Consider the following 27847-nt stretch of genomic DNA (forward strand, 5'->3'; position numbering starts at 1 on the left):
ATGCTCCCACTGGGTAAACTGTTTGTCAGCTGTGGCCAACTGCTCTTTAGGCGCTGGGCAAGATTGGTTTCATGTTTTATTGGAAGATCGATGAGTGACCCAATAGTCTTCCTCAAAATATTCCAGACTCCCCTGGAAGTGGGGATGGAGGGTGGGGAAGACCTTCCTTCTCATCAATGCCTCTGGCTTTGGGATCTCAAGCCAGTTCCATTTAGGAGTAATCCTGCTGAGCCTGAGCACTCACTGTTGTGATCCGTGTCAGCCCTGTCTCTTGCTTCTTCATATGAACTCCTCACAAGGTCTGTATGTGCATCATGGGCTTTAGTGAAGATTGGGGTCTCCTGAGGGGGTTAATTTCACAAAAATGTAAACAGCTTAGAAAGGGAACATTGGGCATTTCTGTTTTTAAACTTCCCTCAGCTTCCTCTCTCACACTGGCTCTAGGCCCTCCCAACACCATTTTAAGGTTACTCAACCCTGTTTTTTTTGCTCCTCTCTCTCAGGAACAGAAATATAGATTCCTCTTGTTTTCTTCTGTGGAGTATTTCAGCTCTAATCCCCACCCACACCTCTGAACGTGAAGAATTCAATGAGATAGGTCCAAAGCTTCTGAGTGTGTAAGTTCTTAGGCAAAGAGCCACCTTTTTTTTTTTTTTTTTTTTTTTTTTGAGATAGAGTTTCGCTCTTGTTGCCCAGGCTGGAGTGCAATGGCATGATCTCGGCTCCCTGCAACCTCCGCCTCCCAGGTTCAAGCAATTCTTCTGCCTCAGTCTCCTGAGTAGCTGGGATTACAGGCAAGCACCACCACGCCCTGCTAATTTTGTAATTTTAGTAGAGACGGGGTTTCTCCATGTTGGTCAGGCTGGTCTTGAACTCCTGACCTCAGATGATCTACCTGCCTCAGCCTCCCAAAGTGCTGGGATTACAGGTGTGAGCCACTGCACCCGGCAGAGCCGCTGTTTTTAAGCCTGGCAGGTCAGGTTGGAGGATCATGGTGGTGGTCTTCCTGGACTTATGCAGTGTTTTTACATAAGGATATTGACTTACAATAGATTCCTCTGAATTCAAATGGTAGGAGACAGAGAGTTGTTATCTTTCTAGGAGCTTACCCATTCCCACTGAAATAATCATTCTGTTACATGTTTGGGAGCTCAATCGTCTCAAAGCCCTCTTAGACATACTTCATAACCTTCCTGTCTCCATTCACCTCAAGAGTTTTTGCCATGGGTTCCACCTTGCTTCTACATAACTCTAATGCTGCAGGGAGGCAGCTGAAACCACCTGGGGCCACCTGACTGTTTGACCAAGCAAGGCTTAACCCCTGACCTCAGAGAGTTCCTGAGCCAAGAGGGAAGGAAGGAAACCCTGAAATAAGGATAGAAAGAAATGTAGAGATGATATTGATTGTTACTATCCCAGCCATTATCCCGATTACTTCTGTTGTCATTATAGGCTCTTATTAAAGGTAAACCCAATTGAGGAAGATACTAAATGCCAGCTGAGAACAACTTCAGATTCTTTGGCTCCAATATTCCAACATAGGGATTCATATCATAAATTTCTTCTTGAGGAATGTGTGGATGGAGCGGGCTGGTGGGGGTGGGTTTTAACAGGCTAACTTGAATGCTTTCTTATATTTCACAATGAAAACTATATAATGCAGGTATTTCCCTTTTTACCTTGGCTTCCTGGAAGTTCAAAGATAAATTTAGGTGTCAAAGAAGTAACTGATTCAAACAAGTTTGAAACAATTTATCTTTCTCTTTCTCCCTCCTACTACCAATTCGTTTCTGATCTTTAATATAATATGAAAACACATATAATTATCCTCTATGTGGTTTAATATTTTAAGCTATCTCAAATTCTTCTTGGAAGTAAGCAAAGTATAAATTATAGTAAAATAGTTAACATATTTAACAAGTAAAAATAGTTAACATGTACTGACCACTATTATATGCCAGACACTATTCTAAGTATTGTAAACTCATTTGAATCTCCCAACAACTCTAAGAGGTAAGAATTACTATTAATCTCATTTTACAGATAAAAAATTAAGGCACAGAGAGCTTCAATAACTTGCCTAAGATAGCACAGCTAGGAAGTGTGCTATCTTTGAACCTAGGCAGTGTGGCTCCAAGGGATGTGCTCTGCCCACCACACTAGAACAAATATGTCAGTTCAAAAACTTAATTAGTCCATCTGGGGACACCAAAGTAAAAAAGCATAATTATATGCCATCAGGGCCAGTCATCATCAAAACAAGACTGATATAAGGCCAGGCACCTATAATCCCAGCACTTTGGGATGCAGAGGTGGGCAGATCACTCGAGGTCAGGAGTTCCAGACCAGCCTGGCCAACATGGTGAAACCCCATCTCTACTAAAAATAACAAAAATTAGCCAGGTGTGGTGGCGCACAACTGTAATCCCAGCTACTCAGGAAGCTGAGGCAGGAGAATAACTTGAATATGGGAGATGGAGGTTGCAGTGAGCCGAGACTGCACCACTGTACTCCAGCCTAAGCAACAGAGTGAGATCCTGTCTCAAAAAAAAAAAAAAAAAAAAGACTAATATATCATAACAAGCAGCTCAGACCACCCATTCGTAATCTAAATAAAGATTCCTCTCCACTCCTCCCCAAACTTATTCTTAGTGGAAGGGATGGAAGAAGTAGGATTTAGAATCCTTTCCTACCCTTCCCTAGCCCACTCTCCCCCCACCACCCCGGCCCCCTCTTTAGAGACTTTCCTGACATGTCCATTGCCCTATATGTGCCTTACTTTTTTCTTCAATAATGTGGGAAGAATAATGTTTTCACTCCTTCGCATGGAGATAATTATTTCAACCAAATTTAATAAAGCTTCACTGAGTACCTACTGTGTGCTGGAGGCCAAAGTATGTGCCAGAGACTGAAGTATAAATGTACAACCCAGTGTCTGCCTTCAAGAAATCACAATCTCACAAGTCTACACAATGAACTGTAACACTGGGATATGAGTATATACGTGTGTGTGTGTGTGTGTGTGTGTGTGTGTGTGTGTGTGTGTGTGTATGCACAGAGGAGGAAGTGATTCATTCCAGTAGGGAGATGGAGTGATGGTGAATCCAGGAAGACTTCACACAGGAGACAATATAGAAGCCAGTCTTGAATAATCAGTCAGCTTTTTGATGGACAAAGAGCTGAACAGAGAATTTCAGGCAGAGCAAATAACATGAGTAAAGGTACAATGAGCTGGGCACTCAGCTACTCAGGAGGCTGAGGCAGGTTGATCGCTTGAGGTGAGGAGTTTGACACTGTAGGGAGCTATGATCATGCCTGTGAATAAGCATTGCACTCCACAGCCTGGGCAACATGGCAAGACCTCACTGTTAAAACTACAAAGGCACAATGGTATGAAAGTGCAAAGTATGTATTTGAGAAACACTGAGAATGGGTTAATTGAGCTTAGAGGTTGGGCCAGATTGTAAAGGTCTTGAAGGCCAAACCAAGAATTAAACTTTCAACTGTAGGGAGCCTTCAAAGCTTTTAAGCATGAAAGAGACAAGACATACCTGTAGTTTAGGAGCTCTGACAGCGGACTATGGACTGAGGAAAGGGCAGGAAGGGAAGCGCTTCAGACAAAGAGACCACTTAGGTAACTGCTGAAACTATCCAAGAAAATCTAACGGTTGGTGGTTTCAGTGATGCTGAGTAGAAGGTATTTCAAAGGGATGACTGACAGGACTGGGCCAGTAATTGGATATGGGATCCGCTCAGGAAGTAGGGCTCCAGGATATCTGTCACCTAATCAGGAAAATCCTCTCTTGCTGGCAGGTGATCACGTATTCCACTAGGACCCAAGGAGTTGTCAATGTGAACCATAGATGACAGATTAAGAGGCAGGGTAGGTCTCCTAGCCCAATACTCTTTTGTTACATATAAGCAAACTAAGGGTTATAGAAGTCCAACCATCTCTCCCTTTCTCCTGGTCCCTTCCTCCAAACCACATGAATGGAAAAATGCTTGAGTCCATGGTGCAGTAGAGAAGCACTTCCGGCCGAGAGCCAGAAGGCCACAGGTGAGAAGCTGCAGTACCTCTTCTTTAGACTCTTTCTCATGTCCTCCTTTCTGAATCTGTCTTCCTCCACCCTTCAGCCCCTGCCCCCTGGGTGGTCTCTGGCTGTCACAGCTGTGATGCCAGCTTCCTGCTTGCCCCAGACACTCAGCCCCAGGAGGCCCAGCCCCATTACGGCTCTGCCAAAACAACATCTGGAGAAGCTCCAATAGGTCCAGGGCCTCTTGTCTTGTTTTTCGTCTGGAGATAAAGGGGATTTATCCTGGGCCCCTGGGAGTGAGGATGAGGAGGGTTTACAACATGTCTGTCTTCTAAATTTGGGAAAGAGGCAATAAATTCAGCTTCAGATCTGCTTCTGTCCCAAGTCCATGTGTTCCCCTGTGAGTTTCCGGCACTTTCAGTCACACCTTCTCCTACCATAGGAGAAGGCCTAGAGGGAGAAGGTGTGGGAGGTCACATTCTTGGGGGGCCTCCAGGATAACAGACTGTTAGCAGATCATTCCCATCCTTTTGCTCCTGATACACCGAGGGAGTTGCAGAAACAAAAACACATCACTAGGGACCTTTCCAGCCAAATATTGGTCTGGCCATCTGTCCACGTCTCCCCCCACTCCCCAGGTCCCACCTCATCCTCTCTTCACTCTCTCTCCTGTACCCCCAGCCATCCTTCTTTGCCTTCACTCTTCCCTGACTACACAGCTGGGCTGGCAAAGGAGGGTGAAAAGTCCAGATCATTCCCCTTCCCACAGACACTAGTGGGTTAGTAGGGCACAGCAACTGAGGAGCAACCCTCAGGAGAATACATGCCTTTAGGGGAGCAGATTCCTTCCCCAGATGGGGCCTGGCATAGAGTCAGCTTTAGTTACAAGCTTGATGAATTCCTAACAGTTTCCAGCCCCTCCCTCCCAGCAGCAGTAGCGTGGGCCTGTGTGGGCCAATGCGATGCACAGTAGTGTGGAGAGGATAAAGAGGTGAGTTAGGGGAGCACATAGCCTGCATCCAGGACCCTGGAGGCCCTGTCTCTCCAAGACACGGAGATCACTCTGCAGTCGTCAAGGCAGTGGCTGGCCCCTGAGAGCAGAAGTGGCAGTTCCCTGGAGATTGTCTTTCTCTGCCCTGTCCAGCACTCTGGGTCTCATATCTCAGTTGCCAGGCCTCTCTCCTGGAACCCTGTGTTTGGTTGCCACCTCCAAGGCCCAGCCAAGCCTAAAATCCTCACTCTCCCTCTTTGGATGCTGGTCACTGTCCGAAGGGCACATGTTCTCATCCCCATTCCACTGTGGGTGTGCTCTGCTAGTCTGACTCTCACCACCCTCCTTTCCAAACCCTTTCATTGAGCCCCCTTTGGGCCCAGAAAAGTCCCCTATATCCTCACCCCCTCCAAGCATTTTCTCCATCTCCTGGCATTCCCTCAAACGGGCTGTGTCAAGAGAAACCTGTTTTTCTGCCTTACCCAACAGCCCTCAGGATGAGGCGGCAGGGACCAATGCTTTCTTGCTCTGTGTTAGCCTTTCCCTGCCGTCATTCCTCATGCCTTTCTCCGAAGTTCATTGACCCCACTGTCTCATCGTCGTGGGCCCTCTTGGCCGCTGTGAGGCTCAGGGCCTTTCTCTGTACTCTAAATTCCTGCTGCCACCTGAGGAAACATCAACTTCTATGTGAGTAGCTGAACTCATCCTGCTCCTGGGCTCCTCTGTGTCTCCAAGTGACCATCTCATGCACTCAGCCTCCAGCCCTCGCCCCCAGATAGACACTTGGAATGCTGACACCAACTCCCAAACCCACAACAGTCCACCGCTGGCTCCCAGGGGAACCCAATAAATATTCTTGAGTAAGTAAATACGTGAATAAAGCCAGGGTCACATGATGGGAGTCTGGCCTAATGGAAAGGGCCCTGGACTGGGTGGGAGATCTAAGTTCTAGTCCTAGCCTCGCCACTAAGTAGCTGTGTGACTTTGGACATTTTTTTTTCTTCTCACGGCTTTCTTTTCTTCATCTGAAGAATTAAAATTTTTGTGTAGATGATTTCTGAAAACCCTGCTTCTGACAGTTGGCAATTATGAGATATGGTTTGCTGAGCATCTATAATATTTAGGTACTATGCTAGGTGTTTCCTATAAATTACCTCTCATATACCTAATAACTAAAGGCCAGGCGAGGTGGCTTATGCTTGTAATCTAGCACTTTGGGAGGCTGAGGTGTGTGGATCACGAGGTCAGGAGTTCAAGACCAGCTTGGCCAAGATAGTGAAACCCCATCTCTACTTAAAACACAAAAATTAGCCAGGCGTGGTGGCAGGCGCCTATAATCCCAGCTACTCGGGAGCCTGAGGCAGGAGAATCACTTGAACCTGGGTGGGCAGAGGTTGCAGGGAGCCGAGATCTCGCCATTGCACTCCAACCTGGGTGACAGAGTGAGACTTTGTCTCAAAAAGGAAAAAAAAAAAAAAAATATATATATATATATATATATATATATATACACACACACACACGTAGTTATATAAATATATATATATACACACACATAGTGAATAACTGACTCAGTAGTTTGAGGTGGGTGGGGCCCGGAATCTCAGGGAGAGGCTGCATGAGCTGAATTTTTATCAAACTTCCCGGGTGATCTGAATGGGTATCCTAAGGCCCCTTGGTACGCAGCCATTCGAATGTCAGATGAGAGGTTTTTAATTAGTACTACAGGCAATGGGACGCTATTGAAGGCTTTTAAAGCAGAAAAAAGAAGGGTAATACTATGGAGAGAGAGAAAGAACTAAGAAACAAGGAAGAAGGGAGAGAAGTATCTTTGATCTGTTACATGTTGAGACTGAAACACCAGAAAAATGCTCCAAAGGTGTCCAGCTCTCAATTGGAAAAAAAATGAATTGGAAGCTCTGTAATAAAGGTGAAATTAGAGATGATGATTTTGAGATTTATTCTTTATGAGGAGATGCAAATTCAAATACCTCCAGAATCAAGGCAGGTAATGCAAATGAGGATTAAGTATAATTAAAAAAAAAAAACTGCATTCATCCTTAATAAATGGCAAGTACCACTTTGTCTCAGCAGGGATGCAGTAGGTAATGGTGGAGACTGTGGTGAGCTAGAGGACATACCCCCTGTCTTAGGGGCCAGTCATTGCCAAATAGAAGTGTGGGATCAGTGTTAACAGATCTGGTTTTTACAGAGAAATTCTAGATATTTTCATTTTGACACTTCCTAATTATTAAATGTTCACAATGAATTTTTTAAGTGCTTAAACACTACACAGACAAAACCATTTGTATCTATGTTCAGCTTTGCCTTGGGGGGTTTCAATTTGTGACTTCTGAGCTGCACAGATGGGATTCAGGAGAGAGAGTTGAGTGAACTGAGAAGAAATCCAGGGGCTGCACTGTGAAGAACCATGGCCCTCCCAAGCACCCAAGCTTGCCTGGTGGCGAGCCCGGGGCTCAGAGAGACCCTGGTGCTTTTGGCCATCGGGTGTTTGGTGAGCTCCCAAGTTGGTGGCAGCAAGTGAAGCCTGCACCTGCCATGGCTATTTCTGCTCATCAGCTGGAAATCATGTGGGTAACCTCTGAGGTCCTGATACCGCCGGGGTTAGATGCCACCTTGGGGAGGGGCCTGCAGCCTTCACTCCACCACTCTGTGTAGTCACTTTCATCCCAAACTGTGAAGATGCTCTCTACCCAGGAGTGTCTGAGTCCTGGCTGGAGTGGGCATCTTGTTTAACACATCTTAGACACTTACTTTGTATCAGGACATTCTTCTGTTGTCTAATTTAAGTGCTTTTTGTGCAATTTAATCTTTTTTTGCTTCTTCTATCTTCAGAACAAGTGGTGGAATGGGTTACTCTTTAGCTTCCAGACTCTTCTTCAGCCTTCAGTAGGGTCTCAAAAAGTCCTAGGCCGGGCGTGGTGGCTCACGCCTGTAATCCCAGCACTTTGGGAGGCCAAGGAGGGCAGATCACAAGGTCAGGAGTTCAAGACCAGCTTGACCAACAAGATGAAACCCTGTCTCTACTAAAAATACAACAACAACAAAAAAATTAGCTGGGCATGGTGGTGTGCACCTGTAATCCCAGCTACTCGGGAGGCGGAGGCAGGAGAATCGTTTCAACTCGGAAGGCAGAAGTTGCAGTGAGCCAAGACCGCACCACTGCACTCCGGCCTGGGTGACAGAGCAAGACTCCGTCTCAAAAAAACAAAAAACAACAAAGTCCCATCTCAAAAAGTGTCCTCAGGGATGTAAAGCTTGTTACCTGCAGATTAGAAAGCTGTTTGCTTACTGATGTGTTAGCAAGCCTTCCTTCAGTCTAGATGGGTAGTTTTCTGCTTACCCTCAACCCTAATCATCTTTGCATTATCTATTTCTGTCCCTACTCTCAGTTCATTCTGGGGTGGAGGAAGGGGTTCAAACCAGAAATATTAAAAATAGCTGCCTTCCTGTAGTTCTCATTAGCAGGTTTTAAAGACAATGTCATTTTCTCCTCTTCTTAATTCTCTTCTGGTTCTAAAGAATGACTCCCAGACTGGCTGGCCTAGAACTGACCTTGAAAGGTTCAACTTTGTGAGAAACTGATAGGGAACCCCCAAAGATGTCCTGATCGTTACCCAACGATGCTTGCAAAGAGTTGTGATATATTTAGCAGTATTTCCACCTTGATTAGGAAGTGAGGAAGAGGCAGCTGGTCTTCCCTGGGTGATATTTCTTATCAGCTCTGGTCAGCACAATTAAGTTGTCACCAATGAGGTCTGTTAAGAGGAAAGATCAAATTAGTATTTGCACCAGCTATACTCAGACATACTCCACCAAAATGTACACTCTATCATAACATTTCACAAGACGTCCTTCTTCAACAGATACCATTGTGTGTGCTTATTAACATAGCGAACACATATCCATATCCCCTGTTACCCACAAACATCAGAGCCCATGTGCAATCTAAGTATGTATGCTCACTCAAATATACATACTAATAACTCCCTAACCACACTGACACACACACACACACAGACCAACAAAAAATAAACTCTGCATGGTGTAGAAATGACCTGATGTTATCCTCCTAGAATATCTCAGCCCAGCCTCTGCCTGCCTCACTCAACCTCAGGTTTCTACTTGTGCTCAGAAAATTGAGGCAACCAAGCCAAGTCCCCACAGGCCCAACAGGGCTCTGGGAAAGACAGAAATTACTTACAAAGATCCAGTTGCTTCTGAGCTGGAAATGGAGAGCAGGGCTGCATGCTAACCCCACAGACAGGGCCAGCACAGAGGCCTGAGGAGTGGGACCCACTTCTGAATGGGAATATGGTCTGAAGAGAGCAGGTGGGTCACTCCTGAGTGGGTCACACAGGTGGGCCGTGCAAGTGGGCGAGATGAGCAACCAGGACTAGAGGAATCAATAGGTCTGAGGTCAAATGGGACAGAAGTTCTGGTCCAGATGAGGCATAAATGAAGTCCACCCTCACTTCCACCACCCCATTCCCCCTCTTTAGTTGGTGAAGTCACTGGTCAGCACATGTCAACATTTAAAGTTCAAAATTCAACAAAAGACCCTTGGGTGGGAATGGAGGGAGGGAGAGAAGAATGAGGAAGAAGAGGAGGAGGAGGAAGGGCAGGAATGGAGAATGAGAGGCAGGAAGGACGGGTGGGGAGGGAGAGGCGACCCACTTTCCTTATCTTGCTGCTCAAACAGCAGCTTGATTATACCAAGGAATGGGAAGCAACAGGCAACATGCAAAGAAAAAAAGCAGGGGTGACAGCTCGACTTTTAGAGCTTCTAAGGATTCTAGTCCTAGCAATTTAAGAGCAGTTTCAGGAAATTTCAAAAACAATTGGGACTACTATAATGTATTTGTTCAGAAATTGAGAACCTAAATCCAGAGTTGAGTACAATTACACCATATGCATATATTTTTTTTAATTAATTATTTTTTATGTTTTGAGATGGAGTCTCACTCTGTTGCCCAGGATGGAGTGCAGTGTCGTGATCTCGGCTCACTGCAATCTCTGCCTCCTGGGTTCAAGCAATTCTCCTGCCTGAGCCTCTGGAGTAGCTGGGATTACCAGTGCCTGCCACCACACCCAGCTAATTTATTATTATTATTATTTATTTTTAGTAGAGACTGGGTTTTGCCATGTTGGCCAGGCTGGTCTCAAACTCCTGTCCTCAACTGATCAGTCTGCCTCAGCCTCCCAAAGTCCTAGGATTATAGGCATGAGCCACCACGCCCGGCTACACTGTATATTGACTTGGGAACTTTGAATGTGAGATAAATTAAGCTTCCTCTCCCCAGGCTTGTGTATAGAAAGAAAAGAGGAGAGTCTGGGCACAATGGCTCACACCTGTAATCCCAGCACTTTGGGAAGCCGAGATGGGTGGATCATGAGGTCAAGAGATCGAGACCATCCTGGCCAACATGATAAAACCCCACCTCTACTAAAAATACAAAAATAGCTGGGCATGGTGGCACATGCCTGTAGTCCCAGCTACTTGGGAGGCTAAGGCAGGAGAATTGCTTGAACCCAGGAGGTGGAGGTTGCAGTGAGCTGAGATCGGGCCACTGCACTCCAGCCTGATGACAGAGCAAGATCCCATCTTAAAAAAAAAAAGAAAAAGAAAAAGAAAAGAGGAGAAAGTGGGGGCACTGCCTTCTGGTATTTATGGATCATCTCTGCCCTACACAAAGTTCACAAACTAATCACCAATGAGGAGGCCAAGACATACCCCGGGTAATGGTGGAGACAAAGGGTTCCAGCCTCCAGGCTCCTGTCCCATTCACTACATCATCTGCAATGACAGCTCTGCCGGACGGCGGCCCATGCAACAGCAGCAGAAGGGCACCACAGTCTAATGAAAAGGTCCTATACTTGAAGTCAGAAAATATGGTCCCAGTCCTGGTTCTCTTGAGAATTTACTGTGTGGCCTGGTGAGTGACAGAAAAATCTACATAAGGACAGAATTCTATTTTCTAAAGCAAAAAACAGGTGAGGGGCTACCACAATATTTTTTTCAGCAGTTCAGTTGCAAGAGATGTTAGTCATCTCCTACGACTCACCCCTGTCACAGACATACCCAGGAAGATGGTCAGTGTTTTCAGATTTAGGTGCTGAATGACCCTATATAGCTGTCTATATCTTGACCTATTTCCCTGACTTCCTTAGTGGTTGACCTTGGTCAGTTCTGGCCTTGCTGACACCTGGTCTGTATGGTTTGGTATATCTTTAAGTTAACTTGTTTCCAGGGTCAGCCCTGTTTCCTGTAACAAATAATTCTTTCCCCTCAGTGAGGAGAAGTAATGGCCTCATCTGGCCTGATCCAGCGTTTGGGGAGAAGCCAGTGAAAGAGGCCGTCTAAGAGATATGTTTAATGCCAAAATATTAGAATTTGGGGTCATTTTGATTTGTTATATGAAGCAGTAGAGCAGCATATTTGAATTCTGAATTGTCCCAGAAATGTGGGACATGTGAGCATAGTAACCTGTTTTCAAGTAACTTGCAAACTGTGGTTGAGTCTCTAAAAAGATCACTAACAATGCCAAATGATAGATTGTGAATGCCCAATGAATGGTATGGATGACTAACTCAGCCTCGAAAGAATGGTCAGCATAGGTTTTCAAGGTAGAAGACCAAGATTACACTGTACCTTCAGTAGTGTGAGAGATTGAGGTGGGGGTGGGGCGTGGTAGAGACAATGATGTATGCAGGAGATAAGGACATGAGCCAAGGAGCAGCAAGGTCATGCATGTTCAGGCATGCATGGAATGGGGACCACGTTACAGGGCAGAGATGGGGATCATGGGTAAGCTGTTGAGGGATCCAGGCTGTAGATTCGCTGTGATACTTAGAAGGCAGTGAGAAGAGTGACCCTGGAACACAAAGTAGCAGAAACCTAAAAAGGTAGATGGGATTAAATTATGAAGGGTCTTAAACATTAGGCAAAGGAGTCTGGACTTGAATTAGTAGATGAATCGGGGAGGGGATGTTTCGGAATGACCTGATCAAGAGAGGAGCTAGGGAATGAAGTATTTTAGGAAGGGAACTCCACTAACAGTGGGAAGGGTGGCCTGGGGATGGGACTGGATGGAATCCACTGCAACCATCTAGACAGCAAGAAGCAACTGATTTGGGGACTGGATCTGGGGAGCAAAGTACAAGGAGAGGCTGACCTTTCTGTACGGAGTGACTGGGAAATGATGGTATGGCTGACAGAAATGGAGATCAAGAGGGAGCTAGCTTTGGAGAAGACAATGGGCTTCCGCTGACATTGAGGTGGTGGCTGGACATCTGAGGGAGAGGACAGAGCCGGTGGGAACAGGAGCAGGATGGAAAGACAGGAGGACAGACTGTGCAGATGAGAAAAGTCACTGTAAAACAGTAAACATCAAGACAGACTACATGCATAGGACCTCTCCAAGGAAAGGCAGCCTAGAGAAAAGGGAGGAGGACTGAGGAGACATAGTGTGGGGAACGGGGCAGGAAGGGATCCAGGGCCAGCACAGCCAGGCAGCGGGGTGGAGAAGCCTGGGGCACAAGGAAAAAAGACAGGGACACTGCTTCCAGAAGGTGGTCAGAGGGCTCAAAGTTAAGGAAAATAGGAATTTACAGAGGCCATTGGGTTTGAGTCACCTTACAAACACTGGGCATCTGTATGCCAGACCCTGGGCCAGGCTTCGGGGTGTTGGGTAGAAGTTATCCCCAATCGGATGAGGCCGGATTCTTTCTCGAGAAGGTCCAATCCACAATAAGGAAGGAAGACGGCTGGGGAAGGAGGGAGTGGACGGAAAAATATGTACAGTTGAGAGCAGACTACTAATTCAAAAAAATTAGCACTTAAGGAAAGTGAGAACTAGAAAAATAAGTTGAGAAGACAAAAGTCTTGCAACACACCCCTACCCCTACCCACCATAAAACTTAGACTTGAATGTTTCTCAGCAAGAGAAAAGGCATTGCTGCAGAATGGAACTTGTTGTGGGAGGTGGGATTACTACGGAAATAAGCAGAAGACAGCCTCCCTTTCCAAAGAGCCAAGAGGAACCCATTTCATCTAGTTAAGAGACGAGGCAAAGAGGTAAAATGGTGACGACATGTCCTGGTGAGTGGTTCTGACAGTGTATGGTTGGAAAATGCTGTCGGAATCCGAAAGGGGAACCGCCTGGGAACGGTTCTGGGAAGCCTTCTGGTGGTGTCACCGAAGGCTTCTCGGAGGAGGTGGCCTCTAACCCGAGCCTTAAAAATGGGAGGAGAGGCGAGGCCGGGGCCTGCCCGGCGCGGAGTACTCGGAAGCCGCCTCCTTCCTCCAGAGCTCTCAGCCTCCTCCCCGAGCCTCGCTTTCTCCTCTCGTCTCGCTCAGCTCAGCCGGGCGCAGGTTCCTAGCACTGACGTCAGCGAGCGATGACCTCAGCGCCGCCAAGGCTGCGAGGGAGGGGGCTGGGGTGGCGGGGGCGGGGAAGAGCGCTTGAGCGCGGGGCGGGGCGGGCCCGGGCCCCGCCCCCATCCGCTGGCCGCGGCCAATGAGCGCCGCCACCGGTTGCCCCCACCTCCCTGGACCTCCTGAAAAAGGCGGCCCGGGGAAAGTCCGGGCAGAGCCGGAGCAGCGGCCAGGGCATCGCTGGGTTGTGGACCCGTACTTCCCACCCGAGACCTCTCACTGAGCCCGAGCCGCGCGCGACATGAGCCACGGGAAGGGAACCGACATGCTCCCGGAGATCGCCGCCGCCGTAGGCTTCCTCTCCAGCCTCCTGAGGACCCGGGGCCGCGTGAGCGAGCAGCAGCTTAAGGTCTTTAGCGGGGCGCTCCAGGAGGCACTCACAGGTGAGCGCATGCCGAGGGGCCTGGCGCCACCGGGGGTTGGCCCCCTCTCTGCCAGGGCCGTCTTTCCTGTACTCCTGCGGCAGGGTCACCCACAGGAGCAGCTTTGGGACTCGGTGGCCCTCCGATCCCCGGGGCGGCCCGCAGTCCCCAGTTTCCTGGGTCCTCCTCCCCAGCCCTGTGCTCGGGTCTCGGCCCGTGGCTGTTCTGATGGGGCGCGCCCCTCCACGCTCTCGGAAGCGCAGACCCTGGTCCTGGAGTGCCAGCCCGAGTCCCCAGCTTATGCCCCGTCTCATTACGGGCTCGTCTCCCTCGCTGGACCCTCGAGATCTTAAGACCCTCGATGGATGTTGTTGCGGGCCGCCCGGTCGGCCGAGGGGTCCCGATGAGGGAAGAAGGTGCACTCAAGTCTTTTCAACAACTCGGAGTCCCAGTGCCATTCTTCCTGCCAGTCGGGGTGCGCTGTGCCTGGGGCAGTCCACTGGTTGCTGACTCGCTTCAAGTTGGAATTTGGGCCCCCTTTGTGTTCTCTTTGGTTCCCCTTAGCCATCTGCCACCTATTATGGTAGGGAGGAGAGCCTGGTAGCTGGTGACCCTACCCTGCTGGCCTTCGAGTTGGGAGGTGAAGAGATAAGCAGCCCGCTCGCTGACTGGGGAGAGACCTCTTTCCCAGCTGTTTCTAGCTGGTTGCTGTCAGTTTGGGGAAGCGATAGCCATCTCGGAACGCACCCACACAGACCCTGCCTTCTGAGAAAAACAGATGTTTCATCAAAACAACCCAGTTTTCACTCCCTTGGGCACTGCTAAGGAAGGTTCTCTGACTCTTCCGAAGGAAGCAGAGGGAACACAGGGTGGGAGGCCCAATTTACTTGCTGTGGACCCAACAATGTTGGCAGCCTTCCTGGCCCTGAAACTTCAGCTCACAGGTCTCCAGAGGCCCTGCCTGGACATGCCAGCCCCAGTCACACCCTTCCCTCCTGAAACTGGGGGTGTGCCAAAAGCAATACAGTGGCCACTGGAGAGTACCCCAGAGCTCTGGAATCCCCTCCCAACACACACACACACACACACACACACACACACACATACACACACACACGTTCTGGAAGCAGGAAAGCAGATCTCTCCCGCTTCCATAAAATTTTCTCTGCTAAGTGGCAAGAGGGTCCTGGAACTCAGAGGAATCCACCTCCCTTACTTAAAGGGCCCCTTCCTCTCTTGTTCCTTGACCCTTCTCCCTGCCCTGTGGTAGTATCCATGGCCCAGCTGCTCTAACCAGGGCATCTCCCCCTGGTCCTGTCTCCACAGAGCACTACAAACACCACTGGTTTCCTGAAAAGCCGTCCAAGGGCTCCGGCTACCGCTGCATTCGCATCAACCACAAGATGGACCCCATCATCAGCAGGGTGGCCAGCCAGATCGGACTCAGCCAGCCCCAGCTGCACCAGCTGCTGCCCAGCGAGCTGACCCTGTGGGTGGACCCCTATGAGGTGTCCTACCGCATTGGGGAGGACGGCTCCATCTGCGTCTTGTACGAGGAGGCCCCAGTGGCCGCCTCCTGTGGGCTCCTCACCTGCAAGAACCAAGTGCTGCTGGGCCGGAGCAGCCCCTCCAAGAACTACGTGATGGCGGTCTCCAGCTAGACCCCTCTGCACCCGCCCTGGGCGCTGCCGTGCTCATGCTGCCGTGACAACAGACCACCACATACCTCAACCTGGGGAACTGTATTTTTAAATGAAGAGCTATTTATATATATATTATTTTTTTTTTTTTAAGAAAAGAGGAGGAAAAAAACCAAAAGATTTTTTTTAAGAAAAAAAATCCTTCAAGGGAGCTGCTTGGAAGTGGCCTCCCCAGGTGCCTTTGGAGAGAACTGTTGTGTGTGCTTGAGTCTGTGAGCCAGTGTCTGCCTATAGGAGGGGGAGCCGTTAGGGGGTAGACCTAGCCAAGGTGAAGTGGGAGACATTTGGCTAGCACCCCAGGAAGGTGGGAGAGGGAGCGAGCAAGATTAGCAACTGTGAACAGAGAGGTTGGGATTTGCCCTGGGGGAGGAAGAGAGGCCAAGTTCAGAACTCTCTGTCTCCCCCAGCCAGACACCTGCATCCCTGGCTCCTCTATTACTCAGGGGCATTCATGCCTGGACTTAAATAATACTATGTTATCTTTTCTTTTTCTTTTTAATTATACTTTATATTTCTTTTAGTTTTCTAATGAGGTCCTGGGCAGAGAGTGAAAAGGGCCTCTCCTGATTCCTACTGTCCTAAGCAGCTTTTCTTGACATCATGACTTGTTTCTAATTCAACCCTCAGGGGCCTATAGATGTTGCTTTCCAGCCAGGAATCTAAAGCTTTGGGGGTGTTTTGTTTTGTTTCTGAGGGGGGAGGAGGGAACTGGAAGTTACTGGGGTTAGGATGGAAGGGAACTCTGCACAAAACCTTTGCTTTGCTAGTGCTGCTTTGTGTGTATGTGTGGCAAATAATTTGGGGGTGATTTGCAATGGAATTTTGGGACCCAAAGCGTATCCACTGGGGATGTTTTTTGGCCAAACTCTTCTTTTTGGAACCACATGGAAGTCTTGTTGCTGCTGCCATGATCCCTTTGAGAGGTGGCTCAAAAGCTACAGGGAACTCCAGGTCCTCTATTACTGCCTTCTTTTCAAAAGCACAACTCTCCTCTAACCCTCTCCTCCCTCTTCCCTTCTGGTCGGGTCATGGAGCTACCCTATTTTCTAGGACAAGAGTTCTCATTCACTGTGCAATATGCCCCCTGGGTCCCAGGAGGGTCTGGAGGAAAACTGGCTCTCAGAACCTTCTGATGCCCTGGTGGGCTCAGGGAACCATCTCTCCTGCTCTCCTTGGGATGATGGCTGGCTGGTCAGCCTTGCATGTATTCCTTGGCTGAATGGGAGCGTGCCCCATGTTCTGCAAGACTACTTGGTATTCTTGCAGGGCTGACACTAAATAAAAGCCAAACCTTGGGCACTGTTTTTTTCTCCCTGGTGCTCAGAGCATCTGTGGGAAAGGTTGCTGTCTCTCTCCGTACAATCCACATTTGTCGTAGACTTGTGCAATATTTACTGTTGTGGGTTGGAGAAAAGTGGAAAGCTACACTGGGAAGAAACTCCCTTCCTTCAATTTCTCAGTGACATTGATGAGGGGTCCTCAAAAGACCTCGAGTTTCCCAAACCGAATCACCTTAAGGACAGGGCTAGGGCATTTGGCCAGGACGGCCACCCTCCTGCTGTTGCCCCTTAGTGAGGAATCTTCCCCCACTTCCTCTACCCCCAGGTTCCCCTCCCCATAGCCAGTCCCCTTTCCTGGATTTCTTAACTGCTCAATTTTGACTCAAAGGTGCTATTTACCAAACACTCTCCCTACCCATTCCTGCCAGCTCTGCCTCCTTTTCAACTCTCCACATTTTGTATTGCCTTCCCAGACCCTGCTTCCAGACTTTATTGCTTTAAAGTTCACTTTGGGCCCACAGACCCAAGAGCTAATTTTCTGGCTTGTGGGTTGAAACAAAGCTGTGAATCACTGCAGGCTGTGTTCTTGCATCTTGTCTGCAAACAGGTCCCTGCCTTTTTAGAAGCAGCCCCATGGTCTCATGCTTAATCTTGTCTCTCTTCTCTTCTTTATGATGTTCACTTTGAAAACAATGAAACCCCCGAGCTGGACTGTTGAGCAGGCCTGTCTCTCCTATTAAGTAAAAATAAATAATAGTAGTATGTTTGTAAGCTATTCTGACAGAAAAGACAAAGGTTACTCATTGTATGATAGTGTTTTTATATGGAAGAATGTACAGCTTATGGACAAATGTACACCTTTTTGTTACTTTAATAAAAACGTAGCAGGATAAACTTGTGTGGTGTAGAGAAGATAAAATTCTCACATTGTACATTTGCGTTTCCCTTTCAGATCCAAATCCTTTCTTTGTGCTTAATAGTATTTCTCAGTTGCACTCAATCTACAGCATGTGGGTGGCATAAAAGAAAAATCTGGTTGTATGGCTGGGCCATTTCCAAGCATCCCCTCCTCCCTGGAAAAGTAGCTCCTTACTTCCTGGTTTTGTGTGTGTGTGTGTGTGTGTGTTTATTTATTTTTTGTTTTTGTTTTGTTTTTGAGACAGGGTCTCATTCTGTCGCTCAGGCTGGAGTGCAGTGGTGCAATCTCAGCTCATTGCAACCTCTGCCTCCTGGGCTCAAATAATTCTCCCACCTCTGCCTCTTGAGTAGTAGCTGAGACTGCAGGCATGTGCCACTACACCTGGCTGATTTTTGTAATTTTTGTAGGGACGGGGTTTTGCCATGTTGCCCAGGCTGGTCTCAAACTCCTGAGCTCAAGTGGTCCCCCTGCCTTCGCCTCCCAAAGTGCTGGAATTACAGGCATGAGCCACCATGCCCAGCCTACTTCCACCTTTAATGAGGATTCTAATTTCCCTGTGAAGATGCTAGAAGTAACAGGGTTCTAGTCTGAACATTCCCTAGTCTAGTCAGATCTCCATCTTATGCATCTTGTTTTTTTTGTTTTTGATAGTCCTTCATTTCATTCATTCATTCAGTCAGTCATTCATTTAGCAAGCATATATTGTCAGTAAGTGCTAGGCACTGAACATATTAAAAATGATTAAGACAGAGCCTGTCTCACAGATCAGGGTTTGGTAAGCAGCAGGTAATGAACTCCTTCCCAGGCTAAGGCAGGATTGTTGGCAATTCCCAGTAAAGGTGCTCTTGTCATCTCTGGGGCTGCCATTTGCCACCCACCATACTTGTCTTGTTAGACAAGAGCAGCTAGGCCTCAGGATCTATGCACTGGACCTGAATGCCAATGCTACAGGTTAGCCAAAGAGCAGCTACTTCTGACAGCAAACACTGGAGTGAGAGCCAAAAGTTTGTTACCAATTTATAACTCCCTTTGGCTACATGCAAGGAAATAACAGTTTTTATCCTCCCTGACTTTTGAGTTCTTTCTATGAGATTTTTGACACAAGCCCAGAGTTTCCCACTGAGGGCAAGTACATTCCCGACCTGGTCTAGTTTTTTCTTGGCTGTAGGTGAGCTGTATTTATGTATTTATTTGTTTATTTATTTATTTGAGATGGAGTCTCGCTCGCTCTTGTCGCCCAGGCTGGAGTGCAGTGGTATGATCTTGGCTCACTGCAACCTCCGCCTTCCGGGTTCAAGCGATTCTCCTGCCTCAGCCTCTGGAGTAGCTGGGATTACAGGTGCCCGCCACTATGCCTGGCTAATTTTTGTACTTTTAGTATAAGAGACAGGGTTTCACCATGTTAGCCAGGATGGTCTTGAACTCCTGATCTGAGGTGATCTGCCCGCCTTGGCCTCCCGTGCTGGGATTACAGGTGTGAGTCACTGCACTGGGCGGTGACCTGTATTTAAACTAAATTTTACACATGTTGCTTCATATACAGTGACAGCTCCCCCAACTTCATTTCATACCTCCATGACCTTTATCAACAAACATATAGTTTTCTCTAGGTGTGCTATGTTGGAGGTAGCCCAGGGAGACTGTGTGTGCATGCCTGTATTGAGTGAGGAGGGTAGGGGAGCCAGGGATGGGGTTAGAGGAGGCCAGGTAATCTGTATCATAAATATAATTTGGTTAAGACTCATTGTATCAGGGGGTTGTTAATTGAAAGGAGTAGTCCCATTTTTATTTGTAGCTTCTGAAATAAATGTCCTAGACACTTGCTTGAAAGGACCTACTTTTTTGGATGTAAGGACAGGGTTAATTAGTGTTGAGAGATTTTTGCCCACCCTCTTTTGAGCGTTTGCTACAAAGTCAGCATCTATCTTCCTGATTTCTAAAAAGCCTTGCTCATGAAGAATATTTCCTTGTTTAGTGGAAAGCCTGAAATTCAGGGAAGGTTGGAGACTGAGAGGACCCTTCACCCACTTCTGTGTCTTCAAGTCAGGGGAGCCACAGCACGGCAGATTCACCTTGGGGCCAGTCTTGGCTCCTGGTAAACTAGTAGTCCCTCAATTTACGTGAGAGCATTCTGTAATCAAGCAATGTGTTTTCTTTTTAGATATGAACCAATTTCAGTAAAACTGGAGCACACCCCTTGGCTATCTGGGGGTACAGGGGCTCTGGCCTGAAATTGCTTGAAGAGTTGCAGTTCGTGGCTTTCATGTGTCCAGGGACTAGGCACTGGTTGGTCTGTTCTGCTTCCATCTTCTCCACTTGGTAAGCAGTGCCAGCTTGGGAGACCTGTGGTCAGTCAGCTGTTTTTGAATGATAATGCACCTCCCCAGAGAGTGCAGACAAGGCTCTGCACACTGCAGATTAAGAGCCCATCCTGGATCCTGATAAGGAGTTCTGGGTCGGGGAGTCCTTGGTGCTGCAACGAACAAGTCCCAGGAGGAAGAAACCCACTTCTGTAGGCCTGACTCCTGTAAGGAGCCTTTGGTAAGGAAGGTGAGGACTCAGGTGTCCTGGCCCAACAAAGATTGGTGCAACAGAAAGAGTTCTGGACTGGGAGGAAGAATATGTGGGTTGTGCTCCTGGTACTTCCTAACTAGCCGTGTGAGTTTGGACAAGTTCCTCAGCTTTTCTGTCTAAAAAATTAGGGGGTTGGCTGGGTGCAGTGGCTCATGCCTGTAATTCCAGAAATTTGGGAGGCCGAGGTGGATGGATCGCTTGAGGCCAAGAGTTCAAGACCAGTGTGGCCAACATGGCGAAACCCCATCTCTACTCTAAATACAAAAATTAGTCAGGTGTGGTGGCACGTGCCTGTAGTCCCAGCTACTTAGGAGGCTGAGGCAGGAGAATCACTTGAACCTGGGAGGCAGGGGTTGCAGTAGCCAAGATTGAGTCACTGCACTCCAGCCTGGATGACAAAGCAAGACTCCATCTCAAAAAAAAAAAAAAAAAAAAGCTGGGAGCGGTGGCTTATGCTTGTAATCTCAGCATTTTGGGAGGCCAAGGAAGACGAATCATGAGGTCAGGAGTTTGAGACCAGCCTGACCAACATGGTGAAACCCCGTCTCTACTAAAAATACAAAAAATTAGCTGAGTGTAGTGGCAGGCGCCTGTAATCCCAGCTACTTGGGAGGCTGAGGCAGGAGAATTGCTTGAACCTGGGAAGCCGAGGTTGCAGTGAACCAAGATTGCACCACTGCACTCAATCCAGCCTGGGCAACAGAGTGATACTCTGTCTGAAAAAAAAAAAATTAGAGCTTTGGATTAAATGACCTATGTTCTTTTCTTTGGCTATTTATTTTTTGTTTATTTATTTATTGAGACAAGGTTTCACTCTGTTGCCCAGGCTGGAGTACAGTGGTATGATCACAGCTCACTGCATCCTCCATCTTCTAGTCTCAGGTGATACCCCTGCCTCAGCTTCCCGAGTAGCTGGGACTAAAGGTGTGGGCTAATTTTTTGTTATTTTTTTTAGAGATGGGGTCTTGCTATATTGCCCAGGCCAGTCTCAAACTCCTGGCCTCAAGCAATCCTCCTGCCTCAGCTTCCCAAACTGCTGGGATTACGGTTCTCACCCAGCCTTTTTCAGCTTTTGATTCTAAATTATCCCTTCCCATTATACTGCCGATCACTGGGGGACAAATTAGCACCATTATTGCCATTACTGTCAGTTAGTTGAACTGAAAGGTAATTTGGGCTGAGAAGTACAGTAATTAATGACTTTTTGCTTGGGTCAGACTACTGTCTGATAAGGTTTCAGTTTACAAACACTGTGAAGCAGTACTACAAAGAGGTTAGGAGCTCAGGCTCTGGTGTTAGGCTGCCTAGGGAGGTTTAATCTCAGCCGTACCACCCACCTATCCACTGTGCAACCTGGTGGCTAGTGACTTCAACCAGGCCTCAATTTCCCCCTTTGTAAAATGGAGTGAAGAATATAGCCCACTTCAAAATGTAGTTACAAAGATTACATGAGATCCATAAGCTACTTATAATTGTCCTGGCACATTTAAATACTCAGTAAAAAGAGAATACTCCCTCCTTCCTTAAGTCGGCCTTGTCTCGGAAGAAGGAATTCCTTAATGCCTCCTGACTGAAAGAAGAAAGAAAGAAGAGGGAGGGAGGAGCCTTCTTTCTTTCCCCTTTCTTTCTTTCTTTTCTTTCTTTCTTCTTTCTTTCTTTCTTTCTTTCCTTTCTTTCTTTCTTTCTTCTTTTTCTTTCTTTCTCTCTCTCTCTCTCTCTCTTTCTTTCTTTCTTTCTTTCTTTCTTCTCCTTCCTTCCTTCCTTCCTTCCTTCCTTCCTTCCTTCCTTCCTTCCTTCCTTCCTTCCTTCCTTCCTTCCTTTTCTTTTTCTTTTTTGAAACAGAGTTTCATTCTTGTTGCCCAGGCTGGAGTGCAAGGGAGTGATCTCCAGTCACTGCAACCTCTGCCACCTTGGTTCAAGAGATTCTCCTGCCTCACATGGGCAAGGACTTCATGACTAAAACACCAAAAGCAATGGCAACAAAAGCCAAAATTGACAAACGGGATCTAATTAAACTAAAGAGCTTCTGCACAGTGAAAGAAACTACCATTAGAGTGAACAGGCAACCTACAGAATGGGAGAAGATTTTTGCAACCTACCCATCTGACAAAGGGCTAATATCCAGAATCTACAAAGAACTTAAACAAATTTGCAAGAAAAAAACAACCCCATCAAAAAGTGGGCAAAGGATATGAACAGACACTTCTCAAAAGAAGACATTTATGCAGCCAACAGACACATGAAAAAATGCTCATCATCACTGGCCATCAGAGACATGCAAACCAAAACCACAATGAGATACCATCTCACGAATGGTGATCATTAAAAAGTCAGGAAACAACAGATGCTGGAGAGGATGTGGAGAAATAGGAATGCTTTTACACTATTGGTGGGAGTGTAAATTAGTTCAACCATTGTGGAAGACAGTGTGGCGATTCCTCAAGGATCTAGAACTAGAAATACCATTTGACCCAGCCATCCCATTACTGGGTATATATCCAAAGGATTATAAATCATGCTACTATAAAGACACAGGCACACGTATGTTTATTGCGGCACTGTTCACAATAGCAAGGACTTGGAACCAACCCAAATGTCCACCAATGATAGACTGGATTAAGAAAATGTGGCATATATACATCATGGAATACTATGCAGCCATAAAAAAGGATGAATTCATGTCCTTTGCAGAGACATGGATGAAGCCGGAAACCATCATTCTCAGCAAACTTGTTTTTTTGGACAGAAAACCAAACACCACATGTTCTCACTCATAGGTGGGAATTGAACAATGAGATCACTTGGACACAGGGTGGGGAACATCACACACTGGGGCCTGTTGGGAGGTGGGGGGCTGGGGGAGGGATAGCATTAGGAGAAATATCTAATGTAAAAGATGAGTTGATGGGTGCAGCAAACCAACATAGCACATGTATACCTATGTAACAAACCTGCACATTGTGCACATGTACCCTAGAACTTAAAGTATAATAACAAAAAACCTAAAAAAAAAAAAAAAAGAGATTCTCCTGCCTCAGCCTCATGAATAGCTGGGATTATAAGTGCTGCAACTATGCTCAGCTAATTTTTCTATTTTAAGTAGAGATGGGGTTTCATTCACCATGTTGGCCAGGCTGGAATTGAACTCCTGACCTCAAGTAATCCACCCGCCTCAGCCGCCCAAGGTGCTAGGATTACAGGTGTGAGCCACCATGCCCAGCCTGAGAATAGTTGCTCTAAATAGAAATTCACCTCATCTTCTTAAAGACTCTGAAGAGGGTTCTAAAATGAAAGGTCCTAAAATGAAGAACACACTGGCATACTGCTAACTAGAAGGAAATCATTATTAAAATCATAGCACCTACTAGTACCTTCAAGAATGGCTACAGCTGGCTGGGTGCGGTGGCTCACGCCTGTAATCCCAGCACTTTGGGAGGCTGAGGCTGACAGATCACGAGGTCAGGAGGTCAAGACCAGCCTGATCAACATTGTAAAACCCCGTCTCTACTGAAAATACGAAAATTAGCTGGGTGGTGGCACACACCTGTAATCCCAGCTACTCAGGAGGCTGAAGCAGGAGAATCACTTGAACCTGGGAGGCGGAGGTTGCAGTGAGCTGAGACCACCCCAGTGCACTCCAGCCTGGATGACAGAGCGAGACTCCATCTCAAAAAAAGAAAAAAAAAAGAATGGCTAAAGATAACACCATCCAAGGAGCAGGCTGCGGCCTCTTCCCTGCAAAGATGATTTTCAATTCTTTGTTTAAAAACATGCACAGGGCTGGGCGTGGTGACTCACGCCTGTAATCCCAGCACTTTGGGATGCCGAAGCGGGTGGATCACAAGCTCAGGAGTTTGAGACTGGCCTGGCCAAAATGGCGAAACCCCGTCTCTACTAAAAATACAAAAATTAGCCGGGTGTGGTGGCACATGTCTATAATCCCAGCTACTCAGGAGGCTGAGGCAGGAGAATTGCTTGAACCCAGGGAGGTGGAGGTTGCGGTGAGCCGAGATCGTACCACTGCACTCCAGCCTGGGTGACAGAGCAAGATTCCATCTCAAAAAACAAACAAACAAACAAACAAACAAACAAACAAAAAAACGTAAAAAGAAAAATTAAAACAAAACAAAACAAAAACATGCACAGGCCAGGTGTGGTGACTCATGCCTATAATCCCAGCATTTTGGGAGGCCATGGCAGGTGGATCACTTGAGCTCAGGAGTTTGAGACCAGCCTGGGCAACATAGTGAGACCACATCTCTACATAAATAAATAAATAAAATAAAATAAAATAAAACAAAACATGCACAGCCCAGGCTGTGGCAAAGAAAATATGCACAATCCAAAAGCCCTTTTTAGGGTCATATGTAGCCCACAGTAGGGACTCTAAAAGTACCTGCCGAATTAATGATTGATAACTGAATGAACTCATGTCTGACCTCTGTTATTCTTGCAGAAATGTACAGTATCCTTGCTAGGCATCTGACCTTACTGGCGGGCCACAGGGCAACTTTAACCCATTGGCTCCAATGGTCTGCTTGTGGATTAATACCAAACTGGGCTATGTGCTCGTTTACACACAAAGTGGGTGGGGAAAGTTTTCTAATAGCAGCTTTATTTACCTCCACTCGGCCCAACTGTGGAGTACACCCACAGGTTCTCCCTTCCCAGAAGAGAAAAAAAAGAGAAGCTGAGAAGGGCAAGCTTGAGCTCTCTGGCTTTCTCTCCACACCACTTCTTTGGCAAGAAAAATGTTTGAGCTCAGTCTAAGAGGCTACAAGGGCCCTGGATAAGGATCTTATACAAACGAGTGTGCCCTGGATGTGCAGCCAATCCGTTCCCCTGATGTGAGCCTGGATCTCTGGGCCCCAGCAGCTCCAAGCCATTTTGTTCCCCGTGGCTCTTCCATTCTCCACCCTCATTCCTATAAACAAGAATGACCCTTGATTCAACTCTTGTCCAGTAAACTGCAGAGGTTGCCTAGGGCATATCAGATAAGAAGAGGTAATAGCTGGGTGAGTTTGGAGCAAGAGCTGCTTTACTTAACATCACCATCAGGGAAGGGCCATTTAAAATTTGATGGGCACGGGAGTGAGGGTGGGACCAGGCAGTAGATAAGTGAGGCTGGCTGGACAAAAGCCAGGGTAAACTTGAGGAGTGAGCTCAAACCTTGTCTGAAAAGAACCCCTGTTCCTTAGCTCCAGTCCACTGCAATCATGAGAGGCCAGTCATGAGGCCAGTGATTTCAGAGATTGTAATTTTCAAGAGCAGCCTGAAATGTAGATGTTTATTTGACATCTCCCTAAACTCTAATGATGGCAACTAATTTTTTGAAAGTGTTAAATGCTGTTTTTTTTAAAGTACATATCTGCGTGTGCTCCCAACTTGTGGCCTGTGATGTACCTGGGGCCACCTGGGAATGGGATGTAGGGGTTTTCAACCCTACTCCCCAAGCTAGCAGTGAATCTCTGCGTTGGGGACCTCAGTGGAAGGCTGTCCCTACGGCCACAATCTCTAGGAAGGAGCATTCTGGCATGTTCCTGATAGAAATGAGGGCACACAAGGGGCCTCTTCACCCCTAAAATTAGACAAAAAGCAGCTCTCCCCACCTTCAACTGGTGGTACCCGTTAAACTTGCGCTTGGGACTGCAGCCTCCAGGCCTTTGCTCAAGGAATGCCCTGTCCCCTTCCTATCCACCTACTTTAGCCAGGTTCACTCAGGTTTTCAAGTTCACACTTTTCCAGTGTTCACTGTTCACTGTTCACACTTTCAAGTTCACATTTTTCAGTGACATCTCCCCTTCACAAACTGGCCTATGTGGCCTTCCCTTGAGTTCCCATGATGTTCAGTTGAATGTATAGCTAGAATGTAGGCCAGAGACCTTGCCTGAACAGTGTCTGGTACTTTGTAGGTACTAGTGAATTCTGGTTGAACAAATGAATGTCAAAGTTGCCAAGAGTGGAGGCTAGTGGATGATAGGAATTTAGATTGGGGTGGAAGAAAAAAAATTAAGCCCATTCACCTATTTTGAGCTGGGACTCACTAGGAACCTGTGATTGCACCTTAAGAAAACTTGGTCCTCTGAATCTTGCAGGCTTTTAGGTCTTTAAGCACCTCTCAGTGAAATGTAAATGTCACTTGGATGTGGGTGTTCACACTTTAAATCATAATATGGGAGAGCCTTCGTTATCAATTAACTCCCTAAGTGGATTTACCCAAAAGGTAACCACCTGGAGAGAAGAAAGCTGGGCTGACGCCAGGAAAGGACTCTGGCCTCAGCGGCAGGAGAGGCAGAATGGATTCCACAGCTACTAAACGCTGATTCTATCCAGAGAAATCCTTCCCAATGTCTACTTTGGAGGCTGGCTGGGGGCTGATGGAAATGGCACTGGGGTAGGAGTTGTTAGGAAATAGGGGGCCTAGCTTCAGGGCTGACAATATCTTGTAATAGAAGTCTTCGATATCTTGAACAAGTCCCTTTAGCACTCTGAGCCTCAGTTTGCGTTTCCCTTTCTTCCTTCCTTCCTTCCTTCCTTCCTTCCTTCCTTCCTTCCTTCCTTCCTTCCTTCCTTCCTTCCTTCCTTCCTTCCCTCCTTCCTTCCTTCCTTTGAAAGTGTTTAGTTTATAAATCATCTCATGAAAAATTCACAATGACTGCAGATAACATCATTGCACCACCTTTTCTCCTTCGTGAGCCTCAGTTTTCCCATCTGTAAAATGAGTCACTTGTGCTAAATGATCTCTTACCATTCTATTTTCGTTTCCACATGGAACAGAAAAAAAAAAAAAAATCTATTTCTTCTGTTCTATTTCCTGCCAGCACATAACCCAGGTCTTGCCCTCTGTTAAACATTCATATAACAGCCTCCTGCCCTCCTTGCCCTACCACCGGACTGACCATTATCCTAGGACAACGCAAACTCTATTTTCTTTTTTTTCCCCCAATTTTTTTAATTTATAAAAATATGGAATGCTTCACAAATTTGTGTGTCATCCTTGTGCAGGAGCCATGCTAATTTCCGTATTGTTCCAATTTTAGTATATGTGCTGCCGAAGCGAGCATGCAAACTCTATTTTCATCATGCCATTCCCTTCCTGCTGACTTTCTTTGCCATTCTGTATCCCTAAGATGGGAATCCTAGGGCTCTTTCAGTCTTTCCAACCCCAAACTCCTTGTGCAGCAGCCCAACCAGCCAGAACCCTTTACCAAATTGTCTCCTGCTCACCTTTCCTTGCAGCTCTGCCGCCATCTGCAAATTTCTGTAATTTGCCAATTGACATGGCACAAATCACTTTCTTCTAGGATGTGAGCACTACTGTGTGCTGAACACTCACTATTGCCAGGGACTCTGCCTGGTGCCTTACACACAGTATCTCTAATGCAGTCTCTGAGATCTTAGGACCTCAGATTCACAGATGAAGAAAGCAAGACACCAGTAACTAAAAGAGGAAAGTGGTGGAAATGGGTTTAAAACCTATGTGCGCCTGTCTCCAGCATCGATGCTGTTTTCCTTTACCACTGCCTCTT

At 47.0% G+C, this 27847-nt stretch overlaps 1 protein-coding gene, 1 long non-coding RNA gene and 1 other non-coding gene across 3 annotated transcripts; 1 reads left to right on the forward strand and 2 right to left on the reverse strand.

Moving 5' to 3' along the window:
* Positions 1–6957: 6957 nt before the first annotated feature.
* LOC104674487 lies at positions 6958–13479 on the reverse strand. Its single transcript, XR_749648.2, has 3 exons — positions 12959–13479; positions 9251–9442; positions 6958–8804 (listed from the first exon to the last, which is right to left on the reverse strand). It is a non-coding gene; the product is annotated as an uncharacterized LOC104674487 (long non-coding RNA).
* Positions 13480–13599: 120 nt separating this feature from the next.
* BTG2 (BTG anti-proliferation factor 2) lies at positions 13600–17719 on the forward strand. The gene is made up of 2 exons (XM_010378812.2): positions 13600–13866; positions 15172–17719. Exons 1-2 carry the CDS (start codon positions 13725–13727, stop codon positions 15504–15506), a joined length of 477 nt encoding a protein of 158 aa, XP_010377114.1. The 5' UTR covers positions 13600–13724; the 3' UTR covers positions 15507–17719.
* A 9559-nt stretch (positions 17720–27278) lies between these two features.
* Positions 27279–27382, reverse strand: LOC115900847. Its single transcript, XR_004060497.1, has one exon. It is a non-coding gene; the product is annotated as a U6 spliceosomal RNA (small nuclear RNA).
* Between the last annotated feature and the right edge of the window lie 465 nt (positions 27383–27847).

Source organism: Rhinopithecus roxellana, chromosome 1 (assembly GCF_007565055.1).
Source record: "Rhinopithecus roxellana isolate Shanxi Qingling chromosome 1, ASM756505v1, whole genome shotgun sequence".
In the NCBI taxonomy this organism is placed as follows: Eukaryota; Metazoa; Chordata; class Mammalia; order Primates; family Cercopithecidae; genus Rhinopithecus; species Rhinopithecus roxellana.